This window comes from Equus asinus, chromosome 25 (assembly GCF_041296235.1).
Source record: "Equus asinus isolate D_3611 breed Donkey chromosome 25, EquAss-T2T_v2, whole genome shotgun sequence".
Classification (NCBI taxonomy): Eukaryota; Metazoa; Chordata; class Mammalia; order Perissodactyla; family Equidae; genus Equus; species Equus asinus.
Genome location: NC_091814.1, coordinates 22720015 through 22738091, shown reverse-complemented (window position 1 = coordinate 22738091; position 18077 = coordinate 22720015). Strand labels below are relative to the sequence as shown.

The following is an 18077-nucleotide window of genomic DNA, read 5'->3' as shown; positions in this document are numbered from 1 at the left end:
CCTGAGCATGTTCTCTTTCCTTCCCCAGCATCCCCCCGATTTTTGTTTTTCTTTGTAGCAAATTTATTTTTGCTTCCTGAGTCAAATAGATTTTCTTCCTTTTTTTCTTTACTTTTTCCCCCTACTAGGTAGAGTCCTAGTTCATCTGAGCACTTATCCTGTACCAGTTCAACCTTCCAGAGTCACCTGAAATGCTCTCTTACATCAGAGAAGTTTTTTCTCTCCCTCTCCTTTAACTCTTGGAAGAAATTAGACTTCAGCCAACTGTATAAGAGTAGGAGAGTTAAGTTTCCACCTGTTGTGCAACAAAAGCGGATGATTTGGGATCGTCATCACGTTTTCCCCTCTCAAATTCACCTCCTCAATTTCTTTTGTGTGTCCCTTTTTTTATTCTTAACACCCAGGCCAAGTTCCTTCCTAACAGTGGTGATTCCACCCTGGCCATGTGTGCCCGTGATGGGCAGGTGCGGGTAGCAGAGTTATCTGCCACACAGTGCTGCAAGAATACAAAGCGTGTGGCCCAGCACAAGGGAGCATCCCACAAGGTAACTAAGTCTTTGCCCCAAAGGTTGTGCAATCCACCTCCTCTGTGGATCTCAGCCAAGGCCCTCTCCTATCTCTGCCCATTGTGTCCCCTTTGTTGTGGTCGCCTGCCTCACTTTTTTCAGTTCTAAGATTTGTAGATAAGAAGGGAGAAAAAGCAGCCACTCTAAACTTCTTGGAAGACAAGTATGTGAGAGATCTCTAGATCTTTCACGTATGGCATTCCCTCGATTGTACCTAACCCCCAAGCTGACCCATGGTGGTTTGGAGGTCTCCTATGCCTTCTAAACCTTTATAATTACTGTGATTGTATTTAAAACATCTTAACAGCTCCAGGGTCCTGGTGGTTGGCTCCTCATATGTGAGAGCTCCAACTTTTCTGCTCACAACTCTCAGTGCACAAACAGCACTATTTCTGGAAGCCCTATTTAGATCTGGGAATATAGGCCAAATAGTCAGAGTGGCAGCCACTGAGGAGCTAAGAGCTGCTTAGTCTCAGAGAACGCACTATATTGTTCCATGCCATGGAAAGAGAATGACTCTTTCTTCTTGTAAACCCGAGGCAAACATGTAGGTGGACCTGGAGTATCCTTTTCTAGCCCAGATGGCTCAGGAAATGTGAAAATTACCTGTTTCTTTGATTCTTAAGCCTACCCTCAACCCATTAGATAACTAACTGTTAGAGCTAAGATGCAGGGAATGAAACTTGGGCACCATTTCTCTCCCCACCTGAGCGTCTAGAATTGATTTTACTTGAGAATGAGTCCAAATGGCTGATATTATCCTTTGGTAACACTATTCAAATCCCTTGGGGGCTTGGTTGAAATAGCAAATTGCCTGTCCTTTCGACAGGCTGTAAATAATTCACACATAACAAGAAAGAATGGGCTTATTAAATTAGCTCCTTTTCTGAGATTTTACAACAAAAAAGGTAGACATTTCTCTTGCTGAAATGTTTTAAATGTAGCCCTTCCTAAAGATAAAGGAATAAACTAGACGACTCTAATTCTAATCTTTAGAAACCTCATCCTTTCCCGTTTTTCTCCTTCAGTTGGCCCTGGAACCAGATTCTCCCTGTACGTTCCTTTCTGCAGGTGAAGATGCAGTTGTCTTCACCATTGACCTCAGACAAGACCGACCAGCTTCGTAAGTATAGCAGTAGAATTGTAACAGAACTGGATCTCTTGGCCTTGAAAGTATTCCACATGCCGTAGGTAATGCTCAATTCTCTGGTCCTTCAGAATAGTTCCTTTGGGCTTATGATAAGAATCAGATTAAGGTTTAGGGGAATTTCTTACTTCTTTGTTGCTGTTTGTTTCTCAGCCGTGAAATACTATTCAGTCTACCTTTATTTCTAAAGCAAGATTCAGTTATCTTATTATATGTGGGCTTTAATAACTTGATGATCTTCCACTCTCCATTCACTTGGATGCCACTCAGTTTAGAAGAAGCACATTATTCTGCAAAGCAGCTTAGAGATAGGGTCCTATGTAGTTTTCAGTTCAGTTATATATAGAAACATGTAAACAGTTAAATGATAAATCTTGAACAAAAATATTGGTAGCTATAGTGGAGCTATATCATATTACAGTTCACTTTTAATATGAATTTGGGACTCATGAATTTGGGACTTATATCCCTTTTCAGCTGTGTGATATCATAGGAAGAACATAGCATCTTATTTGGATCCAGGCAGACTTAGGTTAAACCTCAACTCAGGCACTACTATTTATGACCTGTATAACCTTTCTGAACTTCAGTTACTTCAGCCTCACTGTGGGCATAATCAATCAGTCTCTCTCTTTCTCTTGTTTCTGTGAGGATTATTGATAAATGTGTTTGATGCCCCAGCATAGTGTCTGGGACCATGGCTGGAACTGATTAAATTGTAGCTACTAATTATTTTAGTTTCCTTTTTTCACTTTTATTGCTCTTATAATAAACAAGTACATCTTGTTTTAGGAATTAAAATAATAAATTATATGGACAAAATGTAAATGCTCCCTCATGTACTCCTCCCCTGCCCCCTCCACCACTTTTCTAGCTATTGGTAACCATTGTTAAAAATTTTGAATACCTTTCCAATCTGTTTTGTATACTTTTATGTATCTTGATATATACATATACACTTTTTCCCATAAATGGGATAATTACATGCATATATAAACAAACATACATGTTTCTGTAATTTGCTTTTTTCACATTATGTCTTTTGGAGATTTTTCTACGTCAGACCGTAAAGGTCTACCTTGTTTTTGACCATGACGTATACATCATAGCATTGGTGTACCACAGTTTATTTAACCACTACCTTGTGGATGGATTATCTAGGTTATTGTCTTAAAAATTTATTGCCACAACTAGAAGGACCTGCAACTAAGATATATAACTATGTATCAGGGGGGATTTGGGGAGATAAAGCAGAGGGAAAAAAAAAAATTTAAAAATTGGGCCTGGCCCCATGGCCGAGGGGTTAAAGTTCCGTGTGCTCCACTTCAGTGGCCCAGGTTCACGGGTTTGGATCCTGGGTGTGGGCCCACTCCACTCACCAGCCACATTGTGGAGGTGTCCCACATACAAAAAAAAAAAAATAGAGAAACATTGGCACAGATGTTAGCTCAGGGCTAATCTTCCTCAAGCGGAAAAAAGAGGAGGATTGGCAATGGATGTTAGCTAAGGGCAAATCTCCAGCAAAAATAATAATAATAATAAAATAAAAAATAAGTAAATAAAATTAAAAATTATTATAGTAAATCTTGTACCAGTATTGAGTAAGGGATGTTACCGATTTATGTAGCATGCAAGTAAAACGTAGGTTAATTTAGAGAATATAATCTTTTTTTTTTTTTTTGAGGAAGATTAGCCCTGAGCTAACATCTGCTACCACTCCTCCTCTTTTAGCTCAGGAAGACTGGCCCTGAGCTCACATCTGTGCCCATCTTCCTCTACTTTCTATGTGGGATGCCTACCACAGCATGGCTTGCCAAGATGTGCCATGTCCACACCCGGGATCCGAACTGACGAACCCTGGGCCGCTGAAGTGGAACGTGTGCACTTAACCACTGTGCCACAAGGCTCGCCCCTAGAGAATATAATCTTAAAGCTGATTATTATTAGACTTTTATTTTTAGAGAGATAAGTATCAAAGTTCTTTAGAAAGTAGAAGAATTTCAAAAACTGCTAAATGTTTTAGGCTTGCAGAAAGGATATACTGGTTACTTAGATAAACCTTCAAGAGGTTGAAGGTTGAGAGATAATGGGTTTATACTGGAAAGGCAGCAGGCCTAGGTGACGAGGGATCTGCCTTCTAGTACTAGCCTACAATTATCTAGTTTTGAGAAAATCATTTAATCTCTTGAATGATGTTTGTTGTTTTGGGTTCTAAAGTTCCATGGTTTTCTGCTGATAATAGAACATTAGCAAGTTTTCCAGAGGAGAGGAGAAAGGCAAAGATGCACAAAATGATAGAAATTTGTTGGTCTGCTCTGATAGAGAGTTGTGAAGCAGAATAAGATCTTATCTGGTGGATCAGGGTCAGAGGAAAACTGTTAGGCCACAAGGAATTGAGAATCTGTTTCAAGTAATAGGCAGAACAGATGACTAGCAGATTATGGAATGAAATGATGTAGGCAGAATATCTGAGTGAGAGTTGATCAATGGATCTAGGGGCAGGCAATGATACATGGGGTAGAAACTAAAAGGGAGAACATAGGATGGACTTAGAATAGAAGAAGGTCCAAATTCTGGATTTGGGGAATAAGAGACAGTGAGCCTTCAAAAAGTTTTTGCTTTAGGAAGATTGAAGAAGTAATAGAAGGCTCAAATGAGGTGTAGGGGACTGAATGTGAAGGTTATGGCCAGAAAATCCAAGCTATCCTTATGTGTTAAGCCGGTGCCTGGACATCCACCTATATCAGAGGTGTTTCTTTGTGGAGTTGGCATAGGGGAATTTTTCTTTTGTGTATATATGATAGCTGAGTCTCCTGAAGCTGGCAAAATTGGCTAACATCTTAGGAAAGGAGTTAGATTTGGAGCTGTGAGTAGGGTGTTCCTTTAGCCAGTGGAAGACACTTGGAGATATTCTTCAAAGGAATCTTTTGGTCTGATCTCTAATTACATTTTCTTTTTTAGTGAAACATACCTGCTCATTAAAAAACTGCAAATTTTAAAGCAAAATTTAGTAATTTGTTTCTTATTGTTTTGTGTGCTGCCTCCCTCTGATGTGAAAATGTTTGGGTTTTTTTTTCCTACGGTCATGATTAATCATTTTTATAGCACCTCTGCATGTTCCTCAAAGAACTCTGTGCACTTATCCATTGGGAGGGAGAATTGTTTTAGGTGAGTAAATTCAGGCATAGAGAGACTGAGCTTTTTGTCAGGATTACATGACAGTTGAGCCAGTACTTCATAATCTATCCCCTCAGCTTCTTCATTTTGCTTCCACATGATAGCTTTTATATTTGTCTAACCTCCTTTTGAAAATCCAAATTGTTGAGGAAATTGAAATGGTCCTGTGAAAAGGAGCAGCATCCGCCCCATTCCTCTTCCCTGTCTAAAACCTGATTAGAGCTGCCTCTTCTCCATTGCTAGTTTGTTCCTGAAACTCTTTGATATGTTTTCTGTCTTGTGTTTTTGAGAGTTATGTATGTGTGTGTGTATTTTCTCTAACAACAGTCATTTTTAATGACCTCTGTACATTATTCTTTTAATGGGAGGCTGTGGAGATTTTAAAATCAAATAAAATCTCTCCACTTTGCGTAGAGCAGTTCTAGGCTGGAGTGACTTTGACCATACAGAGAGGATGCTAAAATGATTTCTTTACAAAGAAATTCATTGTCATGGTTCTATTTCTTTGAGTTTCCGTAGCAACAGAAGTAAGCAAAACCTTAGAATTAAAAATGAAAGCTAGAGCCCGGCCTCATGGCTGAGTGGTTAAAGTTCTATGTGCTCTTCTTCAGTGGCCCAGGTTCACCAGTTGGAATCCCAGATGTGGACCTACTCCACTCAGTAACCATGCTGTGGAGGTGTCCCACATACCACAAAAAAGAGGAAGATTGGCACAGATGTTAACCCAGGGCTGGTCTTCCTCAAACAAAAAAAAAAGGGAAGATTGGCAACAAATGTTAGTTCAGGGCAAATCTTCCTCAGCAAAAAATAAACAAAAAAGACAACAGCTAAAGACTAGCCCCTTTGGGCTGGCCCTGTGGCGCAGTGGTTAAGTTTGCACATTTGGATTCTCGGTGGCCCAGGGTTCACTGGTTCGGATCCCGGGTGTGGACATGGCACCGCTTGGCACGCCATGCTGTGGTAGGTGTCCCACATAGAAAGTAGAGGAAGATGGGCACGGATGTTAGCTCAGTGCCAGGCTTCCTCAGCAAAAAAGAGGAGGACTGGCAGAAGTTAGCTCAGGGCTAATCTTCCTCAAAAAAAAAAAAAAAAAGACCCTTCTTTTCCTGTCAATTTACTAATCTTTATGATGTCAAATTTGACTGATTAGACACTTAGATATGGGAAGAGTATTCATGGTGCCATGCTTAAGCTGGGTCAAATTATGGCTATTTAGCCAGAATCTTCTGGCTTAAAACTCTGAAATTTTATAGGGTTTCCTCACGGCCCCATGCCCTCCTAAAGATCACCTTTTTTGTGGTACAACCAGAAGAATAATTTAGAAATTATTTTCCAGCCTTAAAAACAGCTATCTTCATAAGAAACTTCTTTCCTAATTTGCTTCAGTTAAGGAAAGAAGAATGCTGTTTTCCTTTGGATTGCCCATGTGTTAGAAAACTATTTCTTGTCATTTTTCAGTGTGCATTTTTAAAGCTGGGTTTTAAGTGACACATTTTGGAATCTGGGAGATAGTCTCTGACTTTAGCGTCTTTTCTGTCCACTGTTTCTATGATTCATCCTCCCCTCAGTCCCTGCTCCCAAATGATTGGAAAGAAGTATTTATAAATAAAGGATGGGGAGATGTGGGTAGTATTGTCTTTTTAGTGACTGATTATCATCGTGTTGGACTCCAGCTAAACTGAGACTACATGAGGAGCAGTACCTTCATATGCCTTTAACTTCTTGGGGAACACCAGAAAATGACTTCATTATATGTTTTTTTTTTTCCCATTCCCAGAGTAGTATTTAGTAAATATACATGGAGGTGGTTTTTGTCTTTTTCTTGTTCCAGTGTTCAGAACAGACAAAACCACCTTTTTCTTTCTTTCCAGATGAGAATCTGTTTGGTTTATGATTTACTCTGTCTGTATTACTCTCTCTGCTCTCACTTGCCATGACCATCTGGATCTTTTGGAGAATATAACTTTCATGTTTTTCTACTCTTAAAGGAAACTGGTGGTGACAAAAGAGAAGGAGAAGAAAGTGGGGCTGTATACAATCTATGTGAATCCTGCCAATACCCACCAGTTTGCGGTGGGTGGACGAGATCAGTTTGTAAGGTGAGTCTGTGGCTCTTTTGTGTCTTTGAGAGTTGGAGTCTCTCATGCCTTGTGTACCACCAGGTGTCTCTTATGGAAAGGTATGAATTGCCTAGGATTCCGTTAACTACCATCTTGAATTTTTTACCATCTTCCAGAGAGTTTAAGCTCCTTCTGAGGCATTCTGTTCCCTAATGTAACAATCTCTGAGGATGGCTTAACATATTATAGAGATTATCAAGTTTTAAAGAAGTTTGATGAATTGACCAAGGTCACCACATAGCAGCTAAGGCATAAACCCAGGTTTACTAGGAAGTGCTGGTTTAGTAAATATCTTCTACCATTTTTCACATATAAATTAACATACACCAGATATTTTGAAGGCTAGTTTCAGATACAGAAATGATTTGACTTGGGGGAGTACTCAGTGTGAACTCAGGGTTTTTGGTTCCCACTGTCCTGAACCACTTGTGTTTATCTGTAATGATATCTTTGTGACTGTGAATGTATGTTTAACTGGCTATTGAGGCATAGCCTAAGGAAAACAGAGTTCATGGCTTTAATCTCCGTGTGTACCAGTTAATTTCCTTGTGGCCCTTAGTTACAAACTGTATCCCAATTCTATCTAGTTGGCCTGTTTTTTGGTTACCGTGGGATCATCAGTTTGAAAGGAAGCAAGGAAAGGATCACTAGAAAAATGAATGACTTTAAAAGCTTTCCTGATGGTGGGTGAAAAGCATTATCTTTTTAAAGATTTTACTTTTCCTTTTTCTCCACAAGGCCCCCCAGTACATAGTCATATATTTTCAGTTGTGGGTCCTTCTAGTTGTGGCATGTGGGATGCTGCCTCAGCATGGCTTGACGAGTGGTGCCATGTCCGCGCCCAGGATCTGAACCGGTGAAACCCTGGGCCGCCGAAGCAGAGCATACGAACTTAACCACTGTGCCACGGGGCCAGCTCCAGCATTATCTTTTTAAATGAGAGCACATTTTTATAACTGTATTCTGAAATTAATTTTATTAATAAGAATCATGGGGATAGACTAAGTTTTTAGAAATATGTGAGAGATGACTTTAGCTTGTTCAAGAATCTTGCCACAAGAGAATTGAATGGCTCTGTTACTCTCTTCTTCCCGTGTTTCCCTTACCTTCTAAATTCCTTTCCTCTGTTCACCAATAGCAAATATGTAGCAGTAATTTTTTTTTTTAATGAGAACGTATTGCTCAAAAAGGACTGTAGTTGTCAGAACTTTCAGGTGCTACCTTCTCCAAATCGAGCATTCACTGAAATTTCTAATTGGGATTTCCTGCTTAGAGCTCTGGATTGCTTGAAAAGTGTGTCTCTAGATAATTCAACCACTAGAACCTTGATGTTTGGACAAAACTGGAGAGTTGGCTGTGTTAAGAACTGCAGTTAGTGTACAACTATGTACTGGGGGGCTTTGGGGAGGAAAAAAAGAAGATTGACAACAGTTGTTAGCTCAGGTACCAGTCTTTAAGAAAAAAAAAAAAGAACTTCAGTTGATAATACCTAATCCAAAGCTAGTACTTTCCCAGGGTTAGAGTGGGGCTGGAAATCATTTCCACACAAGGAGAAATACTCAGATCTTCTGTCTGTTGTCAGCCTCAATATCCTCTATCCCTTTGTATATCCCAAGTTCTCAGCAGATAATAGGCTATTTACTTGGCAGTAGCAAGGGTGTAGAATTTGAGGCACACTGACCCGGCACAAGCAGATAGCCTTTCCAGCACCCCAGCTCTTCTCTGACATTAGGATCATCTTCAGTGTATCTGGCACCTCTTCAGTTTAGCCAGTTGGATGTTTTGGGATTTCCCCTTTCTGATTCTTTCTTTGAAAGAAGCTAAAGAGCTCACCTTCCAGTACAAATTTGAAAATATTTTTGCTGCGTATTTTATATCATATCATTAGCGTTCACTCCTGGCCTGAAGGAATTTCTTGACAGGAATACAGAGAAATAGCTTACTCATCCTCAAGGCTTTTGCATCAGGAATACTGAATTTTAGTTTAGGATTGTGAAGAAGCATTTAAGGGAAGCCTTAGAGAGATGCCTTTTGGCCTATGGCCAAAAAAGGAAGAAAGAAAAGTAGGCAAGTAGAGGTGGTATAGGTGTGAGGTCCTCCTACTAAATCTTGCTTAGGTTGGTTTAAGAATTTATAGCTGCAAAGACAAGGAGAATGTATCAGATGAATGAATCCTGTGGTGGTAGATTTGGTATTGTGATTGGTTGACTTGTAAATTTGTTGCTAAAGGATTTGGTATGGGCCCTCGTTCATACAACACAGTCAGTTAATGGTCCCTTTGCTCCCCTATCCTTAGACTGATGTCAGAAACACTGAGAAAACACTAGATTAACAGCAGGTGGGGGGAAAGAGGAGGTGAGGAGGGAAGAGAGAGGCTTAAGGTAACAAGTTAGTGGGTATCTGAAGGCCTGTGGAGACAGATGCAGTAAGAGTGTTGAGACACTGCTGAAACTGTTCTTCATTTGATTTAATGTCAAGGGCATGGGAAGACTCAATATTGTGGAGATGTCAGTCCTTCCAACTTGCTCTATTGATTCAGTGCAATCCCAGTCAAAATCCCAGCAAGCTGTTTCATGGATATCAACAAACTTGATTCTAAAGTTTATGTGGAAAGGTAAAAGACCCAGAATAGCCAACACAATATTGAAGGAGAAGAACAGAGTTGGAGGACTGACATTACCTGACTTCAAGACTTAATATAAAGCTATAAAGTAATAAAGACAGTGTTGTATTGGCAAAATAGATTAATGGAACAGAATAAAGAGCCCAGAAATAGACTCCCATAAATATAGTCAACTTGTATTTGACAAGGAAGCAAAGGCAGTACAATGGAGCGAAGATAGTCTCTTCAACAAATGGTGTTGAAACTGGACATCCACCTGCAAAAAAATGAATGTAGATACAGACCTTACACCCTTCCAAAAATTAAACTCTAAATGGATCATAGACCTAAAAGTAAAATCCAAAACTATAAAACTCCTAGAAGATAACATAGGAGAAAACCTCAATGACCTTGGGTGTGGTGATGCCTTTGTAGAAACACCAAAGACGTGATCCATGAAAGACATAATTGATAAGCTAGGCTTGATTAAAATTAAAAACTTCTACACTGTCAAAGACAATATCAAGAGAATTAGAAGACAAGCCATAGATCTGGGAGAAAATATTTGCAAAAGACACATCTGGTAAAAGGATTGTTATCCAAAATATACAAAGAACTCTTAAAACTCCACTGTAAGAAAGCAAACAGCCCAGTTGAAAAAACAGGCCAAAGACCTTAACAGACGCCTCACCGAAGAGGATATACAGATGGTAAGTAAGTATAAGAAAAGATGATCCACATCGTATGTCATTAGGAAAATGCATATTAAAACAACAGTGAGATACCGCTACACATCTATTAGAATGGTTAAAATCTGGAACTCTGACAACACCATATGCTGGCAAGTATGGGGACCAACAGGAACTCATACCTTGTGGGTGGAAATGCAAAATGATACAGCCACTTTGGAAGACAGTTTGTTGGTTTCTCACAAAACTAAACATACTCTTGCCATATGATCCAGCAATTGTACTTCTTAGTGTTTACCCAAAGGAGTTGAAAACTTGCATCTACACAGAAACCTGTACATGGATGTTTATAGCAGCTTTATTCATAATTGCCAAAACTTGTGGGAAAAAAAAATAACATTCTGATGAGTGATGTTGATAATGGGGGAGGCTGTGCATGTATATAGGCAAGGAGTGTATGGGAAATCCCTGTACTGCCCTCTCAGTTTTGTTGTAAACCTAAAACTGCTCTAAAAAACGATGTCTTCAAAATAAGTAGAAATATCAAGCTCCTTCCTGTCCTATGCTCAGAAAATAGGGGAAAAATTTGTATTCATCTTTGTATCACCACTGTCTAGCACAGGGGTTGGTAAACTACGTCTGTTTTTGTAAATAAAGTCTTGTTGGAACACAGCCACAGCCATTCATTTGCATATTATCCGTGGCTGCTTTCATGCTACAGTGGCAGAGTTCACTCGCGACAGAGACTAGCTGGCCTGCCAGCTTAAAATATTTAACTGTCTTGCCATTTAAGAAAAAGTTTGCCAACCCCTCTTCTAGTATCATACCTAGAATATAGTAGGTTCTTGATAAATACTTATGGAAGAAAGGAGAAGAAAGGTAAGAACTTCCCCCATGAAGAAGAAGGACAAAAAGCATTAGATACTGAGGAACACAGAATAGTCCATACACCAAAATATTGAATATTTAAATTTTTTTACTGATTTGCTGAAATTTATGATGGCTTAATGACATTTGAGAGCTGTTGATTTAGACATAGTTTAGAGGAAAAAAAAATCTATCAGCTGATATATTTTCTGAAGAATAGTAACGGGTAATATGGTAGTTTCCTCTTTCTGTTTTTTTTTTTTTTTGGTTCATTTAGCAAAGCACACATTTCCTGGATAGTCTCTTTATGCAGGATATTAAGCAAGGGATTGTGGAGAATACAAACATATATTGATTCATTCGTTTATTCATCCAGGATTTGCTGAGCATCTGCTGTGTGCTAGACACACTCGGCTAGACATGATCTCTGCCTTTAAGGAGCGTTCTGAAGAAACAGATATATAAGGATTAAAAATATTACATAGGGCCGGCCCCGTGGCCAAGTGGTTAAGTTTGTGCGCTCTGCTTCGGTGGCTCAGGGTTTCGCCGGTTCGGATCCTGGGGTGGACATGGCACCGCTCATCAGGCCATGCTGAGGTGGCCTCCCACATAGCACAACCAGAGGCACTCACAACTAGAATGAATATACAACTATGTACGGGGGAGCTTTGGGGAGAAGAATTAAAAAATATATATATATTACATAACTTAGTATTACTCATCTATAAAGTCTCAGAGTTTGTATTTGAACTCAGATCAGACTCCTTAAATATGGTAGAAACCATTTTATTAGCTGTTCTTCCTCACAGAGGAAGTGTTAAAGACAAATGGGTAATTAGTATATCAGGTAGAGGAAACAGTATGTGTAGAGGTAAGATAAGATGTGACATGATATGTTTCAAGGAAGCATAGCTTTTTCATTTTTTTGTATAATGTATGGGATCTTTGAGAAGTGGTAGGCAGCATTACTAAGGAGTGTGGACTTTAGTAGAAAGTACAAAATCATTGAAGAGATTTAAGCAGGGAATTTACATAAAATTTTGCATTTTAGACATAATTCTGGTGACAGTATGAGCAAGGAAATCAATTAGAAGGATACTACAAATAATGTAGGCAAAAAATGACTAAGGGTGGAGAAAGCAGATAAAGTCAAGAAATATACTCAGGGAGTCGAATTGACAGAAAAAAAATTAGTTATGCAGGAGGGAAAGGACCTGATTTCCCCTATGGCCACCTAAATTTAGGATAGTGCTGTTGACAAGAGATTCAGGGAAAGGGGTAGGTTTGGAATGAGTTTAGTTTTAGAAGGAGGAGGATGAGTTTACTTTGGGTCATCCCGTTACAATGTTTAGTTGGCATGTAGCTACAGATCTAGAGCTCAGAGTTATTGTAGACTGGAGACATAGATTTAAGAGACGTATATTTGTATATAAGTGGTAGTTAAAGCCCTGGTAATAAAATTTGATCACCAAAAGAAAGTATTGAGCAGAATTTTTCCCACCTTTTGAATCTCTGGCCTCTTTGAGAATATAAGGAGAACTATGGAAAAATACGCATACGAACAGTCTCTGGGCATCCGTGTGCTTCTTGGACTCTAGGTTAAAGTTTCTGTATATACAGTCAGAGAACTTAAGACCAAACCTCTTGGGAACATCAACATTTAAGGGATAGACAAAGAAAGACAAGCCCATGAACAACATTAAGGAGTGGTTGGACATCCAGGAAAGAAGGTGTTTCAGGGAAGGAGTAATGAACAACATCAGGACGAGAGGAAGGCCTGAATAGTATCTTGCTGGCACTGGCAGTTAGCTTACTGATGACTTTAGCCAGAGCAGTTTCAGTCGTGAGTTGAGGGTTAGCTAGATTGGAATGGATTGAGAAGTGAGTGGGAAGTGAGGCAGTGAAAATATTGAATGTAGATTGCTCTTTTCAGGACTTTGACTGCAAGAGGAAGGACAGAAAAAGCAATAGTAGGAAAAGACAGTAAAAGGAGGATTTTTAGAAAATGGGCAGACAGTGATGAAGAAGAGGTTGAGAAAAGTGGACTAATCAAACAGACAAGGTCCTTGGGGGGTGAGATTAGAGTAGCTGTGGAGAGATAAGACTCTGAGATTGGAGAAAACTGATGGGTGAGGACAGGGACTAGAGCTGTCTCCTTCCTCACTGTATTTCCAGCACCTCGCATAATACTTGGCACATAGTATGGGCCATAAAATACTTGAATGAATGATTAAAGTTTGGATTGGAGAGATGAGGGAAGGTGAAGATAGGTCGATGCTTGATGAGAATGAAGGAAGGAGAGAGGGAATCTTGAGGAAATACAGGTGGCGGTTTCTAATAGTTGTTGGGGGGGATGAGAGGGAGATCTGGCCAAATAAGATTTCAAGAAAGGATTGAAGACCCACTGACTTATATAAAGCATGATCTCTGCCCATGAGTAATAAACTCTATGGGGGATGTTACATACACACAAAAAGCTCTATAGTAATGTTGTTATTTCAGTGAAAATAAACAGTAAGTGATATAAAAGCTGAGAGGAGAGAGAAGCCACTTCAAACTGACATAACTGAGGATTACTGCTTGAAATGGGAAGTGCCTGGATAAAAGGGTTAGCGTTTGGAAAGAGGGTAGGAAAAGAGGACCTTCAAGGAAGAGCACGAGCCAGAACCTTGGTTGGGGAATATCCTTAATCTGTCTTAATATCCAGCTGTCTGCTGTTTCTGCCACTACATCAAATTGCAACTCTTTAAGGGATCGTTTTATAAATTTTGACATTTTCATTTCCTCTTCCACCACAGGATTTATGACCAGAGGAAAATTGATGAGAATGAGAACAATGGAGTACTCAAGAAATTCTGTCCTCATCACCTGGTAAGGTTCATGAAGGGCCAGTGGCTCCAGGCTTCCCTGACTTGACCCCAAAGCTGCCCCCAAACTTGTTGGTATTGGGGGGAAGAGCTTGGACGTTTGAGTCAGACACCTGGATTTGAATCCCTGCTGTACCAGCTTTCTGATCTTGGGCAGTCACCTTACCTCTATTAGCCTCAGTTTTCTTATTGACAACAGAGATAAAGATCTTGCCTTGCACCACGATGGTCAGGGCTAATGAGATAATGTGTATATAAGATGGCCAGCACACAGAAGACAACCAACAGAAAGCCTTCTCCCCCCTGAGGTGGTCATATTTCATCAGTTGTATTCCTGTCTCTGTCTTTCTCTCTCTCTCTCTCAGTCTCTGAGAGAAGGTATAGGGGAGTTTGAAGGAAAACCTGTTTCCTGAAGGTGGTATAACAAATGGGGGGGGTGGGGCATCAGTCAGTATCTGCTCCTTATTGCAGGTGAACAGTGAGTCCAAAGCAAACATCACCTGTCTTGTGTACAGCCACGACGGCACAGGTACGTGAGCAGGGCCCAGCTCCTAGGCTGGCATGCCCCCTCTGTCTAGGGAGCTGCTGAGCCAGTGAGGCATGTGCCCTCCAGTGCTCACCGCTGTGCTATAGCTCCAAGTGGAGCAGCTGGGGAGTAGTTGCTGATGGTGAGCACACAGTGGGAGGATGTAGCAGATGACCCTTGGAGATGCCAGGCACCACTTGCAGAATGCTGCAGATGATATTTGCCAGGGCCTGTCCTGAAGCCCAGGCTACTTGCCTGAGCAGGTTCTTAAGCCTTTGACTCATTTCTGAGTTAACGGGTATGATCTTCCTGGGCATTCTGCTACCCCTGGGTTGGCAGTGTGTTCCTGGTCTACCCTAGACACCTGACTTGCCTGCTGTTCCAATTGAGTAAGATGGGTGCTGTACTTGGGTATTAGGAGGGGGCACTACTGGCAAGAAGCCCCACCCCAACCCCCAACTCCTGGTCCCAGCTTTTTTCAGCCTTTGCCTTCACTGCTGTGTGCTTGTTCTTGGCAGAGCTCCTGGCCAGTTACAATGATGAAGACATTTACCTCTTCAACTCCTCTCACAGTGATGGGGCCCAGTATGTTAAGAGATATAAGGGTCACAGAAATAACGCCACAGGTGAGGCTGTCTTTTCTGGGTTTCTATAGCCCAGGTCTGTTGGCTTGGAGAACAATAGTATCTCATTCAGGTTGTACAAATAGGAGCTACCTAAAGGAGTAGACTACCTGTCACCAAGAGCAAGTGAGAGTATATTGCTAATTGGCCTAGAGTGTTCATGGGCCTACTGTGCTAGAGGAGAAACGGCTCAGGAGCATCTCTCACCACTGCAGTGATGTTACTTGGTTTGGGCATAAGGAGACTAGAATGACTGTATTTTTTTTATGACTTCAGGTAACTTCATGATTAAAAGGCCTGTTAGGGAGTCCAAGAAGGCCCTCCTTAGTCAGTACCAAATTGCCTAAAATAGGGGGTGAGCTTGTACCTCGAGGGAGGAGGAGGAAATGATTCTTTTGAATGACACAGAGGAGGAGGAATGGTGATAGTACCTCACCCAAATTTGCATTGAAGATTGGCCTTTTTTGTTCTGTCTGTGGTTCCCAAACGTTGCTGCACAATGGAGTCACCTGACAATCTTTTAAATATACTGAGGCCATACTCCCATCTCCACACATTCTAATTTGAACGGTATGGGGTACAACTTCATTGGGATTTTTAAAAGCTCTCTGTGTGATTCTAATGTACAGAAAAGTTGAGGAATCACTGCTCTTTGCTGTTGTTCCCACTTCTAACAGATATCTCATAATTTTGACTTGGAATGGGCAGTTTTCCTTTTTCTCCTTAGCTGGGGAGAAGAGAGGGAAAAACCTATACTTGGATCTTAGTCCGTGGGCAGACAAAAGAAAGAGTGCCACTCTCATGACTGGTATAGAACTGGACATAGTAGTGGGACTGCCGGCTTCTCTTACTGATTTCAGAGAGTGGAGCGCTGTTGTTCAGTCTTGGTAGCAAGCACAGTTCAGATGTTTCTTATAGGCACTTGTGGCATATACCTCCATCAGTCCTGGGTCAGCTGATGACCCAGGAAGCATTGACAAGGTACCGATGAACTACATATACCAAGGATAATCCCAGGACATAGGGCAGTGCTGCCTGACACTGGGCAGAGCTGGGATGATTCAGGTTGAGACAGATAAGGCATTAGTGAAGCATGTGGTTGTTCAGTAGGTTGTAGACTAATGAGACTCAGGCTGTTGCTAAGGGACTGCAACACCTCAGCCCTTTGGAGCTCTTTGGGAGAATATAAATACTCTCTGGGACTGGTATCTTGTTAAAACTATCTATTATACATGCATAATCTCTTGATTTTTTTTTTTTGTGATTTTGTGAAAATGAAAGAAATTCTTTGGCTCTTAGCTGATGTGCAGTTAGTGAATAACTAAATTGTCTATGAGATAAATATATATAGGCCTGATGCCAACCCTCATGCAGTTTATTTCCTCATTTATCATTTCAGTAAAAGGCGTCAATTTCTATGGCCCCAAGAGTGAGTTTGTGGTGAGCGGTAGTGACTGCGGGCACATCTTCCTCTGGGAGAAATCATCCTGCCAGATCATTCAGTTCATGGAGGGGGACAAGGGAGGTGTGGTGAGTATGGTGTGCTGGGCTGGCTGGCTCCCTATTCTCTCCAGTCATTAAGGTAGGTTTTAGCAGGACCACTGAATTTTCACTGTGATACCATAATACCATGTCTTAGAGGTCTAGCCAGCTAAAAGGCAGTATTGCCTGGGGGTGCTGAGGTTTTGATGGAATATTTCCTTTCCTTTCCTATCTTCTGCCCCTCTAAGGCACAGTTTATTGAGAAGAAAAAGAAATCTTAGGGTAGAACCTCTGGCCACTGTGAGGTATCTCTAGGCGTGGACCTTTTCCAAAACAAAAGCATTAGAGATGAAGGCAGACCATCCTACAGAGGAGCATTTTTTGGACAATTGGAAAAATTAGAGTCTGGTTCGTACATTAGATAATATGGCATTCGATGTTAAATTTATTTGATGAGATAGTAGCATTCTGTTTATGTAGAAGAATATCTTTGTACTTAGGAGATACATATTAAGTATTTAAGGATGAAGTGTCAAGCTTACATTCAAATAGATGCAGATACACGTTTATGTATATATAGGGAGAGAGCAATTATGGCAAAATGTGTGTTGGTGTTTTTTTAAAGAATTTGCAACCTTCTGTCCAACCCATGATCATATCTCAGGCTGTTTGTCCTTTGAATTCTACAGATAACCTCCTCAGAGAGAGGGCAAAAAGGAAATATGAGGATCCTGATTTGAGGAGTGAAGAGTGGTCAGCTCTTAAGTTGTATCTAAGGGCCAGCCCCATGGCCGAGTGGTTAAGTTCACATACTCTGCTTCAGTGGCCCAGGGTTTGGCCAGTTCAGATTCTGGGCATGGACCTAGCACAGCTCATCAAGCCATGCTGAGGCAGCATCCCACATAGCAGAACTAGAAGGACCAATAACTAGAATATGCAGCTATGTACTGGGGGGCTTTGGGGAGAAGAAGAAAAAAAAAACGATTGGCAACAGATGTTAGCTCAGGGCCGGTCTTAAAAAAAAAAAAAAGATGTATCCAGCTAACCATATATTTTTTTTCTTTTTTGAGATCCAGAGTCAAGAAGGAGTTCAGTAGCTTTCTATTATAAGGTTTTTAGATTGTAGAATATATGAAAGAGAGAGTTTGGGAGACTACATTGTACTGATTACCTGAGATAGTCTGTTTAAGAGCCTCTAAAGAATGATTGAGACAGCTTGGTCTCTCTTCTCTTTCATTCCTTGTAAGCTGTGGGGAGCTGCAAAGAGCCCAGCCATCTCTTGATGAGGTTTATCCAGAGAGTAGTGTTATAATTTAGAATGGTTCCTTGCAGTCAGGATCCCATTCCTTGTTGTGTTTCTTGCCCTGGATTGAAGCTATTTCACATTTTCTTCTGGTTTCCTCTAAATTTT

The 18077-nt window shown here is 40.7% G+C and overlaps 1 protein-coding gene across 9 annotated transcripts in view; it reads left to right on the top strand.

The window, feature by feature from the left end:
- DCAF8 (DDB1 and CUL4 associated factor 8) overlaps positions 1-18077 on the top strand; it is a 41545-nt gene that overhangs the window by 17933 nt on the left and 5535 nt on the right. For all 9 annotated transcript variants that reach the window (XM_070497660.1, XM_070497666.1, XM_070497662.1 and 6 more), the window contains 7 exons: positions 405-545; positions 1595-1689; positions 6879-6989; positions 13967-14039; positions 14507-14564; positions 15080-15187; positions 16584-16714. In XM_070497660.1, the coding sequence (XP_070353761.1) occupies positions 405-545; positions 1595-1689; positions 6879-6989; positions 13967-14039; positions 14507-14564; positions 15080-15187; positions 16584-16714 (717 nt within the window). The remainder of the gene's footprint in view (positions 1-404; positions 546-1594; positions 1690-6878; positions 6990-13966; positions 14040-14506; positions 14565-15079; positions 15188-16583; positions 16715-18077) is intronic.